Genomic DNA, 25,081 nt, shown 5'->3' with positions numbered 1-25,081 from the left:
AACAACGGCGGGAAGAGAATGACACTAGCAGCGAGAGACCATAACTAACCTCTGCAAGGCACCAACTAACACATTAGTTCAACAAACAGAGAGACCAGAGCATCTATGAATGGACAGTAAGTTGAATTTATATTGTGTTGTTTCTTAGGACAAATGGTGTTCTTCTGTTGAGCTAAAATTATCATTTTGACCTTGAAAACAAAAACAAAAAAACCTTAACTAAAGGTCCATTTAACGTTAAGCGTGTTTTCCGGTTGTTGCTCTGCCTGAAACTGCCTCAAGACAGTTAAAGTATGAATTTGTATTGCGCAGTGACATCATCATCATCATCATCATGGTCTTCATCGGCCACGGCAGCTCATGATGAAAAAAATAAAATAAAGGCATCTCTCATGATGGAGCAAGCAGTGCCTCCTGAAGGAGGCAGGCACTGCTACGACTTTGGAGGTGGGTTGTAGGTTGTCATTTAACACTGTTATTTACCTGTTCAGTGTCATTATTTTTCAGTTTGTTAGTGTCTGTCTTAGTCAGTGGAGAAATGCTGTAAATGTGATGTTGTGTCAGTATTTCATAATTCACAAGTTTAACAACAAAAACACAAAACTATTGACATTTCTAGCCTTCATTTATATTATGCTTTGAAAAGGTTTTTAAGCACAGTGATATCGTCCGCTTGTACAACTTTTCCACTGGATGTTACACCGGTCAGTATGCTAGGAAGATCACTGTGATAGGACTGCAACCTAATCAAAATTGAATATGTATTGTTTTCCGTATTTATTTTTTTTGAGTCTGTTAAATGACAAATCATCCCAATTCCCCACATCCCAATGTCTTTAACTTGCTTGTTTTGTCTAGCAAACAGTCCAAAACCCAATTAAATTAAGTTTACAATGATGCAACCGAGAAAAGCAGCATTCTGTTTTTAATTGACAAATCAATTAATTGACTAATTGTTGTGTGTTGCAATTAAACATATCAAAATATGGACATGGCCAAGTGTATACTTTGTATTGAAAAATGAAGATCTGTATGAGTTGAAAATCATCATCAGCCAGCACACATAATCACTGCTGTTTTTTTACACTATCACCTACCAGATATTATATTCAGTGCTGTAAAATATAGTTGCTGGTGGGTATAATTTACACTTCAGTGGCTTGGGAGTTTTTTTAATATGAAAACTTTTTCATTTTCTGTCCTATAACACTGAATATATGTGTTTTTTACATGACTACTGGGTCTATAGTGCGTCAGCACAGCAAAGCAGTGCGTAAGCAGAAGCACTGAGTCACTACCTCTAGTTTGAGGGCCAGCTGTGTGCTAGATAAATGAGCATGTAAGCACATTGCTCTGTACTGTGTGATAGATATGTACCTCCATTTGAAACACACTTTGCTGCAGTATTTGCTGTGCTTTTCCTGGGATGAAACACCCTTTAATTCACTCTCAGTGGTATCTGAAGTCTGCCTTTGTTTTTGTGTTCCTTGCAGAAATCTGCCCCCTGAAGGAGGAGAGGTGTAGGGCCACAGTACAGGTCCCGATCGTCTGTCATCCCCTCTTCATGTGTGCACAAAGCAGCGTCTAGGAAATAAGTGTAAGCTCTCTTTTTTTCTTTCTTTGATCTGTGTTAGCCATGCAGCAAAGATATATTCTCACATGTACTGTATATTGCAAGGAACCATGTCTTTTGTTAGAATAGAGAGTTTGTCACATACCAATACACAAAAACAATGAAAGGCAGTACTCCAGAAAACAATAACCAAACTTTTACTGGATCGAATTGACGCATTGAATATATAGTTAGCATTGAATATATAGTTATATCACCACAAAACTTCTTAGGGAGGAGGTCAGGGTGAATGGTCTGGTGTACAAAGTGTCCGACCCAAAACAACAGTTTGCATTCTGTCTCCTATCAACAGTACTAGGGCTGCAGGATACGTGGAAAATATGCAACGTGCGATAACGTTGTTGAATATCGCGATAACGATATTACCTGCGATAAATAAACAGATATTAAAGTGTACTCAGTTCCGTGTGTCTGCTGCTTTTAGTATTCTGCTAAAATACAACGTATTGCTTGTTGAGTTTAAAACAAATAAAACAAAATTATTTCCAACATTCTTCTATTGAACAAATCAAACATTGAATTATATATAAAAAGGCACCACTTAAAAAACCTTTTTAATGTGCAGTTTTCTACTGATATTTTCTTTCAACTAACAAAAAATCTCTGAGTGTCTATCGCGATATGTTGCAGCCTTTTGCGATGTGTATATTGCACAAGTTGATATTGCAATGGTGATTTTAAAAACAAACAAACAATATATTATATAGAAACCACACACATTAATAGTTCTTGTGTTGTTTTGGAAGGCAGTGAAAAACAGCCGACAGTATTTTGTCATTTTTGTCAACCTGTTTTGACTCAACAAGATTTTTATAATATTTGAGAAATGTACCTTGGATGTAATGCCGAACAGGTAAAACGGACAAGAGACAGTGTGCACTTGGAGAAGGCTCACACATAAAGCACCAACACCAATTGATTGATTCTCAAACTGAACTATAAAACTCTTTCAGTGGTATTAATCTTCCTACTTCTAGTGTTTACTGTACTTCTCTACTGCAAACTGTCTAGGAAAAATTGTCCAAAAATATATAAAAAAGCAGTCATAATCTCATAAAATGTCCCTCACATTATTAAACGCATCTCATGCACTAAGCTGCCACTAATTCACCTTACCCACTGCCATGACCCGTCAGTTAATCCTACCATTCTGCTACATCCTGTAATATCATTTCTATTTTACATTTTATAAACGTTGCTGCAATCCTACAAAAACCTTCCAAGGATATGTAAAAATAGATTTATCAATCTTCTGCTTTGTAATCCTTGATATATGCAATATTTAAGCTTCTGTTTTTGTTTTGTAAATTATGTTAAAGATGCAAATAAACAACACAGGAGCTGGCTCAGAGCTGCGAGCATATGTACAGCATCAGGTTACACAGTACAGTGTTTAATTACATCCCTGGTAGAGATAGCCCAAACTGAACTTGTCTCTGTACATGCTGCCAGATGTCTAGTTCACATGACAATAATTGTGATCCCCTCCACACACACGCACACACACACACACACACACACACACACACACACACACACACACACACACACACACACACACACACACGCGTGCGGCATTGTCTTCAGTATTAATGTGTGCTGGACCTCTTGACATGGCTTGATTCATGTGGGGATGAGACACAGATACTGAATAGTTGATGAGCTGGGAGAAAAAGAAAAGAAGTGGAGGGATGGGGAGTGGTGGGGGCAGAAATAGAGAGAGGCAGACAGACAGAGAGGGAGGGCGGGAGAGAGGGAGTGAGCAGAAAGGCGGGTATCCAGTCGCCTCGCTCCACACAGCTTCAATAAGTCCTGAGGTTGGCAGCATTGATGGAAAATTACCTTGTGACCTAGAGGGGAGGTCAGGACTGGTATAATCAGGGTCCGCTTGTTCCGAGAAGCAGCAGCAGCAGCAGCAGAGGGAAGATGGCCTGTGCGTTCGGCTGATCGGAGGGGACCAAAGACTGGGCATGGAGAATTTAAAAGGTCCCGTCGCGGGATCCACCACAGCCACCTGTGGATGGAGAGCCATGCTTCTTCCACAGCTGAACAGACAGTCCCTGTACGTGTACGGCAGCGAGATGGCCGTGGAGCAGGAGTGCATCCGGCAGCTGCAGAGCGGAGTCTTTGTCATCCACCCGTTCAGCCTCATGAGGTATTTAATATACTTGATAGATTCAGGCCAGTTTCTGCAAGTTTCTGGAGGTGATTCTTTGCTTCATTTGGCTCCAGGGATTTGTAAAGTATCATCTTATCTTATTTATATTTCTCCATATTAGAGCTAAAAAAGCTAAGTGGATTAATTGATAAATCGATAGAAAAATAATCAGCAACTATTTTGATAACTGATCAAAAAATGGCGACATTTTTTTTTTTTAGTTCCAATTTCTTAATTTGATAGATTTGCTGTTTTTTCTATCTCCGCAGTAAACTGAACGTTTTTTAGATTTTGGAGTGTTAGAGGGTAGTGTTAGGTGTAGGGAAAACAAGCATGTTGATGACATCACATTGAATGTTGGGCATTTTTCAATATTTGCTGACTTTTTATAGACAAACGCCATTTATCGAGAAAGTATTCATCAGATTAGTCAATAATGAAAATAATCATTAGGTGCAGCCCCACTCCATATTACTTGCATGTCACATTACCAATTAGCATTAAGCATTAGTCAAAAATGCAATAATTGAATATGATAATAATTAGTGTTGCACTTTTGTAAATGTGAAAACAAAAATCGAAAAATAAATGTAGTGTAATTGGTATTAAATGTAGAGTAAGAATACATTAAATCAAAACAAGTAACCTAAAAGAGCAGCTAGTAATTGATATCAGTAAAGGAGAGTGTTAGGAAAGATTATCACTCTTGAAATTCTAGTTTTGTGAAGTGATTTTTAAGCTGATACCGGAGGATTAGAAGGACAAAACCAGGTGGATCAAATGATTCTGTAAGGATCTGGTTTTTGCATTATCCATGCAGTATTGTTATTATTAGTATGTAAGGTGATCAGATGGAGTGAAAACAGAGAGGGAATGAAAGAATTGGGGATCAGAGAGCAGAGTTATTTGAGCCTGGCAATTGAACCCTGGCTGAGGAGATGTGCAGTTACAGTATCAGAGTATTTAGTGTGCATAAATCAGCTTGCCTTACCGGCTGCAGCATGACTGTCTAATGAGCCCTTCTGGCAAGTGAACAGAGACTTTCTGCTACAATCCTACGTGGAAAACAAGATCTAAGGCTCACTCAAAAGTCACACATTTTTTTTCTTATGTTTTCCTGTAGGAGTTACTACATCATGTGTATGATGGCCATCACATTTCTGAACCTAATAGGGATTCCCATGGAGATTGCGTTTCTGGACGGACACAGTGGGCTGGCATGGGAAGGATTTAACGTGTTTTCAGACACGCTGTTCCTGATAGATGTGGCCCTAAATTTTCGTATGGGCATCATAGCAGAGGACGGCGAGGTGAGAGTGGCTGTACTCTATTTTCAGGCACAATCTGGGAGACCATAATCCCTGCGCAGACAAGCACATACAATCCATCTCTGCCCCATCTGTAATCTACTCAATACACGAAAGGCTAGATTAACACCGCCCCCCCTTCCCCTCCTCCCTGGGGCCAAAATTGGCAACTGCTGTTTGCTTTTATAACAGGGATTATGATGTATTGGATAAAAGAGACATATAACATTTCCAATTAAGTATTACGCAGACTATATCCTGTTTGTTTTCATCTGATCATACTTTGTGACCTCTGTCTTGCCAATAACAAATGGCATGTCTGTGGTGTTTTTTCCTGTCTGTGGTGTTTACTGTGGACCGCCCAAGCATTTGGTTTTACCAGATTTATTCTCAGTCGGTTTCTGCCTGTTTGAATTTGCTTCAGCAACAGTTCAACGATGCCCTGAAGTTAAAGGGATAGTTTGGATTTTTGCGGTTGTATGAGGTACTTATCCCTACTCAGTGTATTATCTACAGTAGATGGCGGCCGGTTTCGCCCCCAGTTTAGAGAAGCAGGCAGGAGTACCGAAACGGAAGCTAAGCAATGTACTGCTGTGGATAGGGCCAGCAGCTAAATATATTTTAGTCACCTAAAAAGAATTAAAATCTGTTTAGGTGTACGCTATATGTAGAATATTTTCACTGCTTTACCTTACTTTCAGACAGCCCATTCTGACGGGGAACTGAAGCCGTTATCTATGTTCTCTTCAAAGCCACCACTCCTTTGAAAGAAAACGTAATTTTACCTTGCAGAACACCGATCACCAACATCGATCGGTTAGTTTGTTTATGTTATTGTTTGACCTTGGTAAAGCAGTGAAAATATTCCCTAATATAGCATGCACTTAAACTAATATTGATTTTTCTGGGCGGGCCTTTTTTTTTAGGTGACTAAAATCCGTTTTGCTGCTGCCCCTGTTCACAGCAGTATATTGATTAGCTTTGATGCCAGTACTCCTGCCCGTTTCTCCAAACTGGGGGCGTGCCGACTGCAATCTACTGTACATAGATAAGTATCTCATACCACCCCACTTAAAAAAAGATCTAAACTATCCCTTTAATATTGCCACTGTCTCCCCTAATTTTTGGACAAACTCCCTAAGTATTGGTTCAGTTCAAGTGTTAAATTATACATCTGATCGTGTCCGGCGCTGCGCAGCATCTTCATCCATCTGCTCAATCTGCTGCTCTGTTCTCTTTCACAGGAAGCTATTCTGGATATCAAGCGGATCCGAGTCAGTTACCTGAGGACATGGTTCATACCGGACGTTATAGCTGCTTTCCCAATCGGCTACATACTGCTGTTTGCGGTAATAATGAACAGACAGAAAACAGCCAACAGTGTGTGTGTGTGCTGCAGCGTTTGCCAGTTCACAAAATAACTATGCACTTAGTTTCATATGATTTGTTCGTGGTTTAAAATGAGAAACTTATGTAACACACTCAGAGCAGTAAGAAGGTGTTTTACAGACAATAACTACAGTACTGAGGAAAAGGCCATAAAATGAAAATGATTTGAAAAAGGTAAATTCATTGATAATAGATTAGGTTATATTGAACTTTATTGTTGTTGCACAAAGTACAAGTACTGAGACAACAAAATGCAGTTTAGCATCTAACCAGAAGTGCAAAAGTCAGTGTGTGAGGAATGTACATTTTGTACTGGGGTAATAAATAGAATAAACAGTAATGGGTAGTTAAGAATATGTTAAGGTATTACCATATGAACAGTGTTAACAGTGTAATATGAATACTATTAAATTAGATTAAAGATAAATAGAAAAGAGATTAAACAAGAAGCATACCACTGATAATCTGACGTCTTTATTTTATTATCCCAGGACTTACAATACCACAACAACGACAACCCGTCTAAGACCAACAAGATGATGAGAATACTGATGTTCGTGCGGATCCTCAGCTTGATCCGGCTGGCTCGAGTGTCCAGACTGGTCAGGTTCTTCAACGAAGTGGAGAAAGTAAGTTCACACGCCAGACAAAGTCTTCAAAGCTCAGCTTTGAAATTCAGTCAACCTTTCTACTACCTGCAGATACCTTACCAGACCTGGCATCCGATGACAAATCTGACTTTGAACAATTACAACGTCATTTGTAAAACAAGCGCTGACTCGCTGCTCCACGACCAACGATGCATTGGCCCAATTCTTTTGAGTTTACCTTTTTTCTAATTACGTATCCAAACATTGGACTCAAAAATAAAGGAATGGGACACCTCAAACTGACTTTGATGATGGTAATCTCATAATGAAACACAATATATCTTGGAATAAATCTTGCTGTTGCATAATGTATGTCGTCTGGAGTTAGTGTGTAACTCCACGCCTTTAATCAACTGCTAGCTGCTAAAAATAAATGGTTTCTGGTGTATGTTTTCAGCGTAGCGGTGGAAACTGGACCCTCTCACTTTGAAGAAAAATGTTTTGTTAAGTTCATCTTGGCTAGCTCGTTAAGCATTTTTGCGCCAGGTCATTTTATCGTCTTCCAGGTTTTCTTTTGCCTTGAGCAGTTTGCCTCCATTCGAATCAAATTATCCAGCCAGCGCAGTCACCTAATCCTTGTTTCAGTAATGCCGTTCTTGCTTTTGGTTTTTCTGTATAATTCCAGGGTTGTGATGTTGTTAGGCCAGAACATGCCACATAACCTTCACTAGCATTATTTGCAATTAATTAAATTTAATATGTTATACTTGTTATTGATCCCCAGTGGGGAAATTACAATTTACATTCTGTTAGAAATCACTACACACAGGCCTGAATTACACACATGCTCAGGACCTATTCATGCACTAATGGAGAGATGTCAGAGTGAGTGGGCTGCCAGTTCTGGACCAGCACCCTGAGCGGTTGGGGGTACGGTGCCTTGCTCAAGAGCACCTTGGCAGTGCCCAGGACGTGAACTGGCATCTCTCCAGCTAACACTCCGTACTTTGGTCCGTAAGGGGACTTGAATCAGCGGCCCTCTAGTTCCCAGCCCAACTCCCTACGGACTGAGCTACTGCCACCCCAAAAAGCTCTCCCTGACCGGGAATCGAACTCAGGCCACTGCGGTGAGCGTGCCAAATCCTAACCACTAGACCACCAGTTCATTACAACGTGGACCCTGGTACATTAGGCTTGACTTGGAATTTCCGAAATATAGACAGCCCTTTGTTTTTAGGGTCTATTGCTTAAACATCCAGATGTTGTGGAGTTGAGAAACACACCTTGGGCTTCACCCAATCTTGCATCGATGTCCTTTAGTGTCATGCTTTCCTTGCTGATGAGGCTGCCTAAATCAGTGAAGTTCTCCACAAAACTGGAGTTGAATGTGTTGTATTAATGGACATCACCACAATTTTGAAGGTGTTGATGTTTGTGACTTGTTTGCTTGGCATATATGTTAAGCATTTTTGCAGGGCAAGAAACAAGAATAGCCAGACGATTAGGCAGGTTTCCTTTATTTGGACGGGAAAAACTAAAACAAATAGTAAAATGATTATACAACATGTCCATTGTAAATGTCCATCACAGTTTACAGACTCACTGCACTTACTGTAGTTGTGTGGACACCGATTTTTATGTGCAAACAGGGATTATTACCATTATTTCAGGTGCACTCACTTTCAGTTTTACCTGCAAATTAAGTGGTTTAGATGATCTGGCTTAACTTTCATGTTTTTTGCCTCATCTGATTTTTTTTTTGTAGTGATGTTGTGTTTCCAGATCTCAGCAATTGGTTCAGTAAATGCAAAGTGTTATCATAAGTGATATAAATGATGTTCCAGACTATGAAAATAAGACCTGGGTCATAATAAACCAGAATTATCTTTTAAAGTGTAAAACTTTGCAAGTTAGTCATTAAAAGGGACCTCAGGTCTGCACAATTAATAAATATCTTAAAATATACTGTATCACCATGTCTTTTAACATTGTTGCATTGTTTTGGGTTTGTTTGTTTTTTATTCATAGTGGGCCTTGGATTTTAAGTAAATCATGAGTTACTGTAACTTGTGAGAAAACATATTAACTTGCCTAAACACAGGAGATACAGTATGATGTATTGATGTTGATGATGCACCAGATTATATACAGTACAGGCTTGGGAGAGGACATGGCTGATCCTGGATCAGGCTTAAAGCCAGTATGCTGCTGTAATATGACACACATCTCAGCCAACAACCGGGATGTCCCGCAGTGTGTATGATTTGCTTACCAAATGCCTTAAAGTCACATGTTTTTGTGTCATCTCTTCCTGACAGGTGTCTAATGCCAACTTGGAGGTGGTCCGCCTCTTCTTCCGCATCTTGTCTCTGTTCATGATGATTTTCCTGCTCTGTCACTGGAACGGCTGCATCCAGTATTTTGTCCCCATGCTGGAGGAGTTTCCCACCGACTGCTGGGTCCGGAAAGAAAACCTGATGGTGAAACTAATTTCACAAAACTACATTGTGAATGATGATGCTTGTTGACAATGGTGGAATATAACTAACTACATGTATTCAAGTGCTGTATTTAAGTACAAATGTGAGGTATTTACTCCACTACATCTCAGAGGTAAATATTTTTTACTCCACTACATTTGTCTGACAGCTTTAGTTACTGTCCAGATCCCTTTTTCATCCCCTTCCTGTCCAGTGAAAACCAAGTATCTATAAATTTGATGATTTTTGAATGTTTGTGATAAATTGAAGGATGAAGTGTCCTTTATGTGTTGAGAGAATTCTCCTCCTTCTTATTATAAATAAAATCTTTAAAAAGCCTCTTGGATCAGCTGGAAAATGCAGTGGTGGCCTAAATGTTAGAGACGCAAGCTTGTTGGTCGTCGGTTCAATCCCCAGACCGACAGGATAAAATCTGGGTGGGGAAAGTGAAAGAACAGCGCTTGTCCCTCCCTCATTACCACCACTGAGGTGCCCTTGAGCAAGGCCCTTAACCCCAACTGCTCCAGTGGAGCTGCTCAGTGGCCAGCAGATCAGACTGTAGTTGTACCGGGCAGCTTCCAGGTATGAATGTGGAACTGTGTGAATGTGATCAGGGTGTTCCTGCAAAAGAGAGGCTGCCTCTCAGTGAACCTTCCCTCAATAAATGAAGGTGAAAAAAAAAAAAAATGCATTGTCACAAAGTTGTAAACAGGGCTGTTTTTCTGACACCATGAAAAGTTTATTAGCGATACGTGGTTCTCACAGGACAGCGACGCTACAAGCATGATGATCTTATAGAATATGATGCATTGCTGTAGATTAAACTACCCAACAGTATATAAAGGAGTTAAAATGAGCACAACCGTAAACATCTACAGCAGTAAAATGCAACGTACACATTAATGCGTACACATTAATCCTGCTAGAAATAGAACCGACGCCTATTTTCCACGTGACACGCAAGCGTGTTGGAAGCGTTTCCAGGCAAAATAGAATACGAAAAGATGTTTATAAGTCATTTTGACACAAATACATATTAATAAATGTTGATGTTTGAAAGTCTCTAGGTTTTGACATAAATGCAAATATAAATGTAATTTAAAAAAAATAAAAATAAATAATTATTGATTTTCAAATGTTGCACCTGTCAATACAGAACGAAATATTCTGTAGCCTATTTTGCCGTCAATACTGCCGACGTTGTCTTTGCTGAAATCGAATCATATATTAATGTTTAATATGAAGTATACTGCTTGAGTGCAGTAAATCAATGGGAAACATACATGTGTACAGACAAGGCTAGCAGCGCCACGTCAGACACGTTTCTGGTGTGTAAAGACATAGAAAAATCCACGCAACTGACACGCAACAGAAACGCCACGCTCACGCCACGCAGCCAGTGTGTGGCCGGCCTAATGCAGCAGGAATATTAATCCACAAACATCAGATAAACGGGGAACATTTCACTTCACAATGACTTTTACTTTTCAAATGTTGCTTATAATACTTACACACTTTCACTTAAGTACGGTTTTGAACGCAGGACTTTGACTTGTAGTGGAGTATTTTCAGTGTGGTATTTGTACTTTTACTTTAGTAAAGGATCTGAATATTTCTTCCACCATTGGTTGTTGATGAGGAGTTGTGAATGACGTGTTGGGAATTAGTCATCTTCTTTCTAAACTTGTTGTAGGGCATATTTGACAAAAGATATTTTTGTGGTGCTTTAAATATCTATACCACATGCTGTAGGTTAAATCCATGTATTTGTTGTTGTTTTGAAGCTCCAGATCTAAATAAAGTCTCGCTAATTATGAAATATTTTCTTCCAGAATGCCACAGTGATCGTGAAGTACTCTTGGGGAGTTTTCCGAGCGCTCTCCCAGATGATCGCTCTCTCTTATGGCTCCATGGACGCACCAACAAGTGAGAATTATTGATTTTCTTTATCCAGCGCTAAAAAAAGCACAAGTATCACATTCTCCCTCAGATATAAATACCCACCATTTCACAGTAAACAAGCTGGAGTGTCGGTGTCTTGTTCTCCAGATTACGTTGAAATGTGGATCGTCATGGTCAGCATGGTGTCCGGCTGTCTGATGTACACCGTCCTCGTGGCAAACGCTACAACCATGATCGCCAACATCGACCCAGCAGCCAAGGAGTACAAGAGCAAGGTAAGAAAATACATCTCAGCAGTAGACAAGTCACTGTACTCAGGGAAATAGAAATAAGTAATAAGAAGAATAATTTTAGGATATTTTAGTTACTTTAAAACTAATCTAGGGAGAGAAAAAGGTGTTTTGGTGGTGGCCCATAAAGATATGTTGTAATGGAAAGACCCTGTAACTCCTTTAGCTTGCCTGCAGCCACTAAGGTGTACATATGCAGTTGAGTGTCAGACATGTTATGCCTGTTTGGGATTGTTTAGGCCCATCCTCTACCACAGTACAAATCAAAATCTTAAAAATGAATGACTTGTTGGTGTTGGGGCGTTGCATTATAAGTCAATTATGTAGTTAGATTAGTCTGTACATTTGGAAAACAGCCATTAGAAATAAAATAAACAAAGGAAAGCCCTAGAGTAGGTAAAAACGACGCAAGACTATGCAATTATGATACATGATTAAACATGGGGCAGCGGTAGCTCAGTCCGTGGGGACTTGGCTTGGGCACTGGAGGGTCGCCGGTTCAAGTCCCTGTACAGACCAAGTACGGACAGTGGACTGCTAGCTGGAGAGGTGCCAGTTCACTTTGTGGAGGTGCACTGCAATGGGCACTCCCCTCAGTCTGACTTCTCTCTATTAATGCATGTATAGTAGAGGTGTGAATCTTCCCTGATCTCCCAATTCGATTGCGATTATCATGTAAGTGATTCGATATCTCGATGCGTCAAATACATTTTTCTATTAAAGCCATGTAGGATATTTAATTCATAGCTTTTCAAGCTTCAAAAACAAAACATTCTGCAGTGCTCTCATACTAAATAAATTGGATACATAAAACAACAGCACTGAGCACATGGCACTTCCTGAATGTGCAAAGCGTAACAGAATATGTAAACAGAAAGGTTGTTAGGCCTACATTAAATTGTAAACAGAAATAATCGATTATGGCCCGGCCGATTATCGATGTAGCATCGTCTACGTCCACGATTTGATGCATCGATTATTTGATTAATTTCAACACCTCTAATGTATAGGTCCTGTTTGTGCACCTGTGTGTAATATGTAATATATCAACAGAGTGTAAAAATGTAATTAACAAAGTATCTCAAATTCAAAACAATGCAGCTTGAGTAGATCTTAGCACTGTAATGCTGTCTCATGTATAAATGCGATGGGGAAGGAAAGTGGATCCTGAACACTGTGACTTCCTACAGATGAGCCGTTTGGAGCACTACATGGGCTTTATGAAGCTCCCACCAGAGCTGCAGCTTCGTATCACCAACTACTACCAGGCTCGCTACGGAGGGAAGTGGTTTCAGGAGAAGGACGTCATGCACACAGTGTCCTCAGCGCTCAAAGAGGTACAGCTGGGGTTCATCTGCTTGGAACTTAATGCTAAGTTGTTGCTCCTTTGCGTCTTTGTACGTCTTATTTCATATCATATGAATCGTATATTTCTTACCAACATATTTTATTTTCCAGCAAATCCTGATGGTGATGTGCAGCCGGCTACTAAGAAAAGTGCCAATGTTTCAGACCAGAGACGAAAACTTTATCAACGCCGTCCTCCTCAAACTGGACTACGAGGTTTTCCTGGAGGGAGACGCCATCGTGCGACAGAACGTCCCAGGCGACCGCATGTTCTTCATCGACCACGGCCAGGTCGTCATGGAGACCGATTCCTGCGAGAGGGAACTGTGTGACGGAGACTTTTTTGGAGGTGAGTTGGATTCACTCTGATTAGCGTGTATCACTGAGAAGTGATTTCCAGACAGCAATAGTCAGGGAACTTGAAGCGGGAGAGGAGAAAGAAGTGAAATATAACATACCAGAATGTTGTTTGACAACCTTTCTCACAACGTTTTCAGCCCAGTTAGCTTGAAAACAGATTAGGAGCAGATAGAAAAACACTTACAATCCAAGACGAAATCCAGTTTTTAGCTCACAGAAGTGATTTAACTTTAAGTGCCAGACACTACAGACAGAAACATCGTTTTTTCACGTACTGGTCAATTTGGAGATTGTGGGCTGTTTGGCTTCCATAACATGTCTATAACAAATACACGTTAGGTGTTTAATTTACTTGTACTACACTTTGTCTATTTGCATCGGTAGATTTTAAGGCCCTTTTCTCAAAATGATTTTTTTTCTCAGACTCCACTTCAGCAGCACTTGCATACACGCAACTTTGCAGTTTCATTCCTATCTATTTTCTGAAGGTTTTTACAGAGGGGGTTGCTCATATATCATTCATAGCCTGATTTACGTCACTTTTTATTCCTAAAAACATGGCGAAAATGTTTTATGGCTGTTGACAGTATTTCCTGATTTATGGCTTCTGAAACCTGGCTTTATCCAATGTTCAGATTTCTGTTCTGGAAATGTATGCACATTAGCACATATTTAATTAGACAATGCCTCATTTGCATATTTAAACGTAGGATTTCAGAAAACTTGTGATACAAAACAATTATTGTCTCAATGTAAGTAATCAACTGGGGAAGTTTCATTGGGATTTCATTGTTACCCTTTTCACCTGTAGTGTTTTAAACTCGGAGTAACATCTGTATTACCTAAAGCAAAAGTACAATGAGTACACAACAGCGCTGTTAAGTATTACATAATGAATGTAATGAATGAATGGAAACGGAGCACCGATGTGTTGTTAAACAAATCTAGGCACATTATGCATAAGGAACAGCATAATGTGCATAAGCATTATGACCGTAATAATTTGTACTTTCAAATACGCAAGGTCCACTTTTTTAGCTTCTTCTGCTTTCAATCCCATCTCGTGGTCTTCCTCGGCAGATAGGGTTTGCTCAGTTTTTATTTTGTTCTTATCATCATTATGTGTGTTTAGGGTTTTTAAATGATTAATCATACTGGAGTGTATTTACCTCTTTATTGAGCTATGGAATAAACTTTTAAAAGCTCAGTGAGTCCACTCAAATTACAAAAAAAACATAGTTTTTTGTCCAGATTTTGAAATATCCACCTCTTTTTTCTGCCTCCCTCACAATACAATGGAGGTGAATGGAATTTAATTTGTTGTGATTAAAGCTTTTTTTTTAACTGAGCAGCAACATCTAGTTCCAGAAAAAAAGTGTCTTTATAACTCACAGAACTTGATTATTATTTTCTGTAGAAAATGGTTCCAATTAAAGCTCAATTAAAATCAGTAATCCAAGTTGCAAAATCGTTTTTGGTGAAACAATTGTATGTCAAGAGAGGTGTCGACAACGGTTATCCTTTGCTGGGCTGCTGGATTAGAGAGCATTATTTGCTGCTGTCTCTCTTAAGGAAATCATACTAAACTCCATTTAAAAATCTGTCACTTTTCTGTCTCGTACAAATCTGGGTAATCCTCAGACCTCACTGTGAGCATTTTTCACTGAAACTGCTTTCGACAACAGAAACAGTCTTTATGAAAACAGCTGACAGCTTATTCTGTGGATTACCCACAGTAACAGCCATAATGCTTCTAGGAAGAGATGTTGCTGTTGTCATTTTTTTGGTGCTGAGACAGATATGTCAAACCTGGACAAATAAAACCCAAACTACCGGCGTATTAGATAGCACTAGAGTTAGGGGATTTAAAGTCACGCAGTTTGTTTATGTAAGAGTGTTTTTTTTTTACAGGCGGGAACATGTCAATAAAAGCTTATGTGGACATTTAGTATCTTAATTGGTTCAAATGAAATGCATTTTTATTTCATTGTGAAAAGGAAGTAACCGATCAATGGATTTAGATTTTCTTTTGGCAGATTTAGTGTGATTTTGAAGGTTTCCAATTGTTTTTTCATTGCTCAGCATTCATTGCTTTTTCACACACACACACAAAACATCCGCAGGTTTATTTGCATAGTCGAGCAATAAGCATTCTTTAAAAAAAAAAAAAAATCACTGTCAAACCAAAAGTGAATAAATCTATCTTTTCCAATTTGGGTGGGGATTTATTTTATTCTCAGGCTTTAAGTGGGAACTGGTCCTAATCTTTTTGGCAGCAAACCTCTGCAGCATTTAGAGTTAAGCAGGCTTCCCGAAACAACTCCGCTAAGTCCGGTTATTTAATTTAGGATTAATTGTCAGACCTCATCTGCGTCATTAGGGTTCACTCGTTCATTAACCACGCTCTTGTGGTTCCCTCTGTGTGTACAACAGAGACATGTGTGCTGACCAAAGGCAAACATCTGGCCACAGTGAAGGCGCTGACCGACTGCCAGTGCTTCTCTCTCTCCTGGGACGACTTTCAGGAGGTGCTGGAGGGCTTCCCAGATGTCAAGAAGGACTTAGAAAAAGTGGTTCAAGTCAACGCTGATGATGCACTTGTGTAAGACCAAAAACTAGCCTTTATTTTTTTTTTTTACTTTACTGTATGAAAAGGACAGGGGATATGGATACTTCCAGGACATTTTATGTGATTATGTGATGGACAGTACTGTACGACTGTTGCTGATTCCTCATGTGGACACCAGTTGGACACTTGTTCGCCGATGAGATGGACAGTATTAGAGCATTTTATTCTGACAGGTAATTATACAGTCTCCTGATCCATCAGTTATCAGCAATAATCAAAGACCTCAACAGTAAAAACGGGTCAAACGTTTGATCTCTGCTTCCTTGTTGATGCTGCAATTTAGCATTGAAGTCAATGCATACCTTAGTAAAAAAAACAAGAAAGATCTGTCTTAAAGGGGAATTCTGGTTTCATACAACCTCGGCTTTACTTTCCTAGTTTTGGCCATCATTCCTATAAATAAAAACAAAAGACTGGGCAAGAAACGCGTGCAAACCCTTCATGTTAGCTAAACTGCTTAAACATCCATCACAGTTCATAGCATAGCTCTTTGTGTCATGATGGATTATTACCAGCGTTCCAGATGCAATCACCCTTTAGATTTACCTCTAAATAGTCATTCAGATAGCTTGGCAAAACTTGTAAACACCACCTGTCTGATTGTCTGACGTCTTGTGTTTCTTCCCCCGTTCAGACTTTGTTGAAACAAAAGTAACATGATGTTTTAGCAGGTATAATGTTCACCATGTTTGGCATTTTGGCATGCTAAATAACACTAAACACAAAGTGTAGCTGAGGCTGATGGGAATTTTAACCAAAGTTTTATACAAAAGGAAAAGTTTGACCCCATAATGGCGCTAGATAAAAAGTCAGCGGATCACTAAAGTCGTTAGGATTCATCGTCTGGGGAACATGAATGTCTGTACAAATGTTCATGCAATTCTTTCCATGTTTGTTGAGACATTTCGGTCTGTGCTAAAGTGGTGGACCGACTGTCCCGAGGATGGCTGACAATAAGACCCAAGTTGCAATAAACTGGAATTTTGCTTTATAGGAAAGTACACAAAAAACTCATGTATGTCATTTTTCTTTTTCTCTAAAATGACATTTATTTGGAAGTTATATTACACAAGACATGTCAATGCCACTGTGAAAGCAACACAAATAAAGCAAATGCTTTAATATGATTAAGAAACATCTGTGTGGAACAGCAGGTTGTTTCCTTTCCCTTTACTGTTTCATCCAAACACACACACTGTGCCCGAGGCCAGCCGGTGTTTGTACTCGTAGAGGTAGAAGGAGGCTGGTGGGAAGTTGCACTTCATCTCCATCCTGCCCGGCACCACGTGGACGGACACGCCAGATCCCAGCCCCTCCTGCAGCTTCCTCAGCATGCGTGAGGCCAGGTAGCGCCGCGCTCTGCCTGGGTCTTCCTCGATGGACGCGTACACCTCAGGTGGCGGGTTGGGGATCTTCCACTCCAGGTCCACGATAAGCTGGTGGATGCGGCTCTTGTCCAGCGAAGTGGGCGTGTCACGGTAGCACGCCACCACGTGGGGGATTGGTGCTTCAGACGCCAAAGAAATGAAATTGTTGGGCTGCTGTTGTGGCAGCACACCTTCCTTTTCTTCTCTTTCTTCGTGTGTCTCCTCGTCCTTCTCATCCTTCTCATCCTTCGTCCTTTCGTCCTTCTCGTCCTCCATGGTTCCCACGGCAGGGTGGAGCATCACCGCCCAGCGCAGCCAATCATAGTTCTTCTCCAGGGTCTTCAGGATGCTCCCCGCTGCCTCCTCCGGGGGTGAGCGTTTCTGCACGGCCTCTTGGAGCTGGTGCCGTATATCCTCCTCCGCCTGCTGCAAAAAGTAGCCTAAGCAGCGGCCTCCTGTGTTCTTCATCTTCCTGTAGAGGGCACCCATCCGGTCAGACCAAGTCTTCATCAGTAGAGCCTGGTCTCTGCCTGTCAGAGAAGCCTGTGTAAAGAGGCACAGGAGACCGGTGCCCAGGACAAAGTTTATCTGTTGAGAGTAATAGAAGGGAAGGAAAAGCGTGAGCCTTCAAATAGTGGTCAAAAATAACTTAGAACATGTGTTTAACCCTGCAGGGTGTACCAGATGTTTTATTTTTATTTATTTATTTATTTTTGGGCTTTTCCACCTTTAATTTCATAGGACAGCTAGGTGAGAAAGGGGGTAGAGAGAGAGAGGGGGAAGACATGCAGGAAATTGTCACAGGTCAGATTCGAACCCAGGACCTCTGAGTCGAGGCATAAACCTCTCCGTATATATGCGCCTGCTCTACCCACTGAACCAACCCGGCCACGATGTTGAGTAAAATTAAAGCTGGGCTTCGCAACTTTTCTTTTGGCCTAAAGAAGTGATTTTGAATAAATGGTCTAAGTATCAGAAATCCCTTAATGGGACTTTTTGTCCAAGTAGTACCAGAAGTTAGGAGCTCCCGTTAGCACATTGCTTGCATTTCAACAAAATCTGAAGAACCACAGAAATTGTGCAAAAACACATTTGTTTCAAGCGTCATTTTTGCATTTAACAAAATTTGAATTAACATTTCCTTTGTACAGTACAATGTAGCGACAATCTGTTGAGTGTTGAGTTATTGTTCTGCTTTTGTATGTACGTAGCTTACCATGCTGAAACAAATAGCTAATAAAGTAACGTTTCATTTATCGTGTTCTTTCCACCTGTTGACACCAGAAACCAAGCCTAATGTATGCTGTAGGGTACCGTGGTCAGTGACATTCGACTGCGGCCCCAACTTTGATAGTTCCTAGACCATCGGAAAATACTATCTTGGAGCTTTTAGGAGAGGAGACCAAAGCTGAAACCGTGTTGCTGCATTTGATATGCAGGACAGTTTCTAGAGTTTGTAAAAGGTTTGAGTTCCTGAAAAAGTTTTTACGGCCAAAAACAGACATCATATGCAAACTACATTTTTTTATTTTTACCGACCCAGCTGATCTGACAACATATCAAGGGGATGACAGCAGTAAAACATCTACCAATAGTGAGTCCAGCTTTCTCTGAACAAAACATGTGCTCACTGCTCCTAAAGCCCGAGACACATCAAGCCGATAATCGGCCGTTGGACAGTCTGGCGAGGTCAGTGACTCGAGTCTGTTCGGTTTGTTCCGTGCCGTCGTCCGTCCGAGGGGCCGTCGGCCTTCATTTTGGCCGATTTGACATGTATAATCGGCGGGGCAGGCACTGCCGGCAGTCCGACCCATCTGATTGGTAGAGTGCTAACCCGGAAACGGTGAGCAGAATGAGTGCGACTAGAGTCTCTCAAAATCTGACGAAAATCTTTTAAACTGACCTTTGTTGATCTGAAATGAAGACAGATTCAACAACTGCATGGCCTATTTCTCGCTTAAAATGTTTTCAGAAACACGTTTCAGTGAACTATTTCAGTACAATATGAGATCGTATTCTGAACAAGCCGCCATGACAGTCTGTCTTTGAATTTCCAGAGAAACCAGAGCCACGTGATGCATTCATCCAATCAGCTGCCGGTTTTCATTTTTGGGCACCAAAACAGATTAGCGCCGCCTGCTGTTATGGAGACGTATTACGTCTCGTCACTTTGGTGTGTTCAGAGGCACTTTTTTTGACCAACTCTGGGAGACTGATCAGTCCAACTGCCTTTTCTGCCGAGGGTCGGCCGTCTGGTCGGTGTGTCTGGCCCTTTAGAGAAAAGTTAGGATTTCAAGTTTTCTTCCTATGGGCAGAGAAATGGCTGGACCCGACACTAAAACATAATTTTTACAAATCTTTTGCACCTTAATAAGTTAGTCTTAACAGGGGTAGTTAATGTCAGAATCATGTCTAGCACAGGTTTATTGTTGTTTATGACACTGCATTGTTTTTTAGCAGAACACCAACCCATCTGAGATTTTTGTCGCCTACGCTGGACTTGAAAATGTGTTTCCACATCTCCTCGTTACAGCAGGACAGAGGCTGGTTATTACTCTCTTGGCTCGTTCTATTAAACTGAAATGAACACTTGGCCCTGTGAGACTGACCAAAATAAACCACCCCTGTCACAAACTCTTTGTAAAGAGAGCTATGTAAGGTTATTCAAGGCCAGTGCACAGAATCAGTCTGCAGAATGTTTTAGTTGCGTTAAAGACAATTTCAGATATGCACAATTATTTTAGTTTTCATTTATTTATGATATTGTAATGTGGCTTTGGTCTGATTTACAAAGATGTGTTATTGTGCCAGCAGGCAACGAAAACCCAGCATGACACATAAACTTATCTTCCACGACATGTTTACACATGATAAGTTCTTAAAGGTTAAAGAAACATAGCTGCGGCTCCTTTGGGTTAACAAGGTCAGCTTCTCCAGTCTGGACACGAGTTACAGCGGTGACTTTGATAACTAGTTAGTCCGACATGTTGCACACACAGTTAAACCCACTGTAGATTTCTCAGCTAATTCCACAGAAGAAACGTTAGGGTGGTTATTATCGAATTATTTATTGGCTAATTTCGCTATGATAGACTATGACTGCACAGTGAGGTAGCACTGGGCTTCACTCACAGCATTTATGCAAACAAGTCCTTGAAAGGAGCACAACGCAAACAAATCACTCGTTCAGCAGCAATTTCAAGCAGAAATTGCTTCAGCATTGAGGCTAATCCACTGAGGCTGGCTCCCTCACACCCTAAAGCCCTTTAATAAGTGGACTCTGGACTTGAGTTTGTAGGATGAAAACTCTGTCTGACTTTAACAGCAGGGACAACAGCAGGCACGTTGAATGACTTTGCAAAAACGATGACTTCCCTTGAAACGATCGTGCATGTAGAGTGTAATAAATGCTGGTCAAACCTAGGTCATGCCCGCAATATGTTTGAAAAAGATAATTACTTTTACATAACGAGCAAGTCTGTGACTGCTGCACGGTCTATTAAGGGCCATTTATTTGCACAGTGGGCAGTCATTATGTGTGTCTTGCTCCAGGGCATTAGGACAGATGGACATTTTACATAAGAAACAGGATATAAAGCTCTATTTGACCCTATGTAAAAAATATAAAAAGGGAAATATGTGCACTCACACTTGCTTTTGTGGATCTTAAACATGTGACATTATGTAACGTAGCCTCACACAGTATACAATATTCAGACTTTGGAATTGCTGTTTTAATTTGACGTTTAAAGCCTGAGCAGCTCCTTTTAGTGGATAAAAAAAACAACATTTGTTTCCAAACCAGCCGTGTAAGCAAAAGGGAATTTGCCAACTCAGCTCACAAGAAAGACAACAGAAGGTCACAGCTCTGCTGAATTAAATATTCAGTTTATTTTTATACCAAGAAGATAGATGCAGCATGCTTCATTCACCCACAAGACCACAATGTTTTGCTTTCAATTTTATATTTTTGGTCTGAAATCTTAATATTTAATATTGTACAGCTGTGCTCCTCAATGCTTTTCTTTTACTGTATAAACTTCCATCCTCAGGGACATGATTATGTTTGATATTTGATGAAATGTGGTCTAAAGTACCTTCTTAATTCTTGGATTGGATGTAATTAAGAATATTTATTGACAGATCAGTTTAAAAAGTTTGTCCCAATGTCCTTTTTCTCTCTGTCATGTTCCCTCCCTGTGTGTGTGTGTGTGTGTGTGTGTGTGTGTGTGTGTGTGTGTGTGTGTGTGTGTGTGTGTGTGTGTGTGTGTGTGTGTGTGTGTGTGTGTGTGTGTGTGTGTGTGTGTGTTATTAGATTGCTGCGTCACCTCAGGCTTCCTGCTGCTGTAGTTAAGCTGGAGTGCGTGCGGATGTATAATGACTCGTAAAATAGAGAAAATGAAACTTTAATGACCCCCTGTAGGGGGATCAGTTGAACACAGAGACCCCCCCACCCCCCGCGCCTTCACCAACCTTGACGCAGAACTCCCTCAGCTCCCAGCGTTTGGGCTTGCGACTCAGTATGAGCTCCTCCAGCAGCGTGGGCTGGTCGGTCAGCGCCGACACTCCCATCAGACGGTTGTATAGAGCTGTCAGCTGCCTCTCCAGTCGGTAGTCCTGCACGTACTGCAGGAAGACCTCCGTCTCCTTCTTGGTGAAGTCTGACTGAGCCCTCACCTGAAACAAGCAGGGGTGAGAGAGGGTTAAAGGGCAGGGGTGGGTTTTCAAAGCTTTTTAATGGCAGGACCAGATTCAGTGAAGACACATTTTTAGAATAAGTAAAAATGTGTTGAGACTCCAATTTAAAGCCGTATTTCATGGCAATAGTAAACTTTACATTATTAATAGTTAGCCTCTATTATTTATTCAGTGTAATAAATGAATGTCAAATCCAGAACTTAAAAAAAATCTTTTATGAAATATTATAAACAAATATGTGCTATTTGTAACTCCTATAGCCATGGACACCCCTCCCCTGTAACATAGGAGCAAGACGACCAGACTGAAAGACACAAAACCACTACAAATAACAATTTATTGAAGTTATTTTGTGTCTCTCTGGTAGTTTTTTGTCTCTTTAAGTTATTTGTTGTCTCTTTCTGGTAATTTTGTATCTCTTTGTGGTCCTTTTGTGTTTCTTTGTAGTAATTTTTGGTCTCTTTTAGGTGTTTTTTTTGTCTTGTTCTGTGACTTGTTTTGTGTCTCTGTGGTCGTTTTGCATCTCTTTTTGAGACAACATTCCCATCAAGCAGTTGAATTATAACTAAATTTCATGTTTTACTCATGCTAACACCTCACCATTTTTGCACTGCTTAAATTTCACTCCCAGATTATATTACAATGAAAGTTTGTATAAACATGAATGTGTTGCTTATAGGTTTGACTCAGTGAGCTCAGTTCACTTTATTCAGCTAAACTGATCCAGGAAGATGTTTTCTTTTCTTTTTTTTTATTCAAATGCCTTATGAGACAAATAGCTGCTGTTCTGAGCCCATTTAAGAGATTTTGTAACATTTTGAAATAATTAAAGAGGAAATTAAAAGCCTAAGTCTGTTAATACTGTCTGGTAGAACTAAACAGATGCTTCAATTATACATCTGGTCACATATCTACATTTATATAATTCACTCAGCATGATGAGTTCAGGCACAGTCACGCATCAGTTTAGCTAAATTGGCAGCACACTTATTACTCTTCAAGGTCAGCTCCACCTTAGGAGCCCCTGATCCTGTTTATAAAACTACCAGTTCAATTTAAATGAGCTGTACATACGTACATAGGGCTGCAACTAACAATTATTTTCATTGTCGATTTTTTTATCATCAGAAAATGGTGAAAAATGTGGATCAGTGTTTCCCAAAGCCCAAGATGACATTCTCAAATGTCTTGTTTTGTCCAAAACTCTTAAAGATATCCAGTTTACTGTCACATAGGAGTGAAGAAACTAGAAGCTATTCACATTTAAGAAGCTGGAGTCACAGAATGTCTACTTTAGTGTCTTTAACTCTTTTTAGTTTAATAGTTGACAACTAATTGATTAATCTTTGCAGCTCTGTAGGTATGTTCTCCTCTTAGCTACCCATATATTAGCCAGCAGCAGGTCACAGGACACTGTTCAGCTTTAGTTTTGTTAAGGTGTGACTGTTGAACAGCTGCTCCAACCATAACCTTCACAATAAAACGCTGGGACGCAGATACACTCCAATCTTCCCTAAATAAGCTGATATTCGACTACCCTTCCAAAATGAAAGTAGTTGCCTGTACTAAGCTTAACTGCATGTATGAGATCCAGGGACCGTTTTCCTCACCGCTGTGCCCAGCTGGTAGTACACCACTGCCAGGTCGTCCTCCAGCCGGTGGACCTCCTGGTCGTCCAGCAGACCGTGTCCCGATGCTCCCAGCTCCTGATCGATGTGGTCCAGGTTCTTCTTGGCCCCCTCACTCTCCTCTGCTGTGGCGCTGCCGCCCAGATAGGAGCAGATGCCCTGGACCAAGACCCTGAGCACCACACATACACACAATTTAAGCAGACAGGGTTTTGGATTTGGAATAGAAATGTGTTTGGAAATGATATTGTTTTGTTGCACATGTTCAAAGTGAAACTCACCTCACAGTTTGCATGTAGCCCACTGGCTCCAAAACCTTTCCAAACATCGCCATGGCTCCACAGCTGTGTTCAGACAAATGGAGAAAGTGAACAGTTAACCCCACTCCCCCAATAACTGCTGTAAAATACTGTTGTCATTATTAAGGAATGTTTGAATTTGTTGTAAATCTATATTCACTGCTCTGATCACCCGTTTACCAGACCAAACTTGAAACCTGTTGAGACCTTTTTGCAACTCACCTCGGTTGTTCCGTGTGCACGTTTGTACTGACCTTCACAGTTTGTCCAATATTTATACGCTCTCCTGAACAACCAGTTAATCTGATAAGAGTTCTCGACCGACAGCTCTCTCTGCACTTGAGAGTGGAATGTATAATAGGAGTGAGTTTATAGCCAGCTTTACTCTTCCAAATGTTGATATGTATAGATCTTCACACTACCATGTAATCTGCAGGGAAGCCCTCATGATCAGTCTTATTGTACATTTTTGAATTTTGACACAATATTTATGTGAGCTGTAGGCTACAGGTCATTTTTGATTGTCCATACTTAAAATGATAAAATATTTTTTCTTGTTAAATGTAGATACGATTATTGTAAACATAGGTCAAAATCTTGTTGACCTGTGCTCTGTTCTCTCCACATCTCCTATTGAACCTGAACTGATGAAAGTATTGCATGATTTATATATTTTCAGAATTCCGAACTGGGTGTCTGTGGTGACATTCACGGAAAATAAATGCTGTATTTTTCTCCATTGTATGCACACATCAAATTAAACTATGCACACAATCCTGAAAACATAAAGCTCATAGCCTATCAACCATTGAAATAAAATGAGATTCATTCTATTTCTATGCTTCAGACTGCTAAACTCTCAGCACAATTCCATTGTTTTCACTCAAATATAATTTCTGAATCAACCAAGACTGAATTGCCACTATAAGATCTGAGTACTTCTTCCACCACTGCACTCAGTTATAATTATTTACACAGAAGTTTGAATGATGTAGAAACACCCC

General features: G+C 40.3%; 1 protein-coding gene across 4 annotated transcripts; it reads left to right on the top strand.

Annotated features, from left to right (window-relative positions):
* Positions 1-11: 11 nt before the first annotated feature.
* On the top strand, positions 12-17,220 carry hcn5 (hyperpolarization activated cyclic nucleotide-gated potassium channel 5). 4 transcript variants are annotated; one of them, XM_039818079.1, is made up of 13 exons: positions 12-116; positions 313-447; positions 1,494-1,597; positions 3,538-3,788; positions 4,915-5,101; positions 6,343-6,447; positions 6,979-7,116; positions 9,396-9,557; positions 11,390-11,483; positions 11,607-11,734; positions 12,940-13,086; positions 13,208-13,445; positions 15,890-17,220. In XM_039818079.1, exons 4-13 carry the CDS (start codon positions 3,604-3,606, stop codon positions 16,060-16,062), a joined length of 1,557 nt encoding a protein of 518 aa, XP_039674013.1. In that variant the 5' UTR covers positions 12-116; positions 313-447; positions 1,494-1,597; positions 3,538-3,603; the 3' UTR covers positions 16,063-17,220. The 4 variants fall into 4 exon arrangements, with proteins under 4 accessions (XP_039674013.1, XP_039674011.1, XP_039674014.1 ...); XM_039818077.1 differs by having other exon boundaries at positions 3,535-3,788; XM_039818080.1 differs by lacking the exon at positions 313-447 and having other exon boundaries at positions 13-116.
* The last annotated feature ends 7,861 nt before the right edge of the window (positions 17,221-25,081 follow it).

This window comes from Perca fluviatilis, chromosome 12 (genome assembly GCF_010015445.1).
Source record: "Perca fluviatilis chromosome 12, GENO_Pfluv_1.0, whole genome shotgun sequence".
Lineage (NCBI taxonomy): Eukaryota > Metazoa > Chordata > Actinopteri > Perciformes > Percidae > Perca > Perca fluviatilis.
The sequence above is the reverse complement of the archived record's forward strand: the minus strand, read 5'-3'. Positions and strand labels throughout refer to the sequence as shown.

What these genes read in the sequence shown, in the direction of transcription:
- hcn5 (XM_039818079.1), top strand. Translation starts at nt 3,604, where the DNA reads ATGGAGAATTTAAAAGGTCCCGTCGCGGGATCCACCACAGCCACCTGT. An exon ending in GCTACATACTGCTGTTTGCG is followed by an intron (nt 6,448 to 6,978) that starts GTAATAATGAAC and finishes TTATTATCCCAG; the next exon opens with GACTTACAATACCACAACAA. An exon ending in TCCGGAAAGAAAACCTGATG is followed by an intron (nt 9,558 to 11,389) that starts GTGAAACTAATT and finishes ATTTTCTTCCAG; the next exon opens with AATGCCACAGTGATCGTGAA.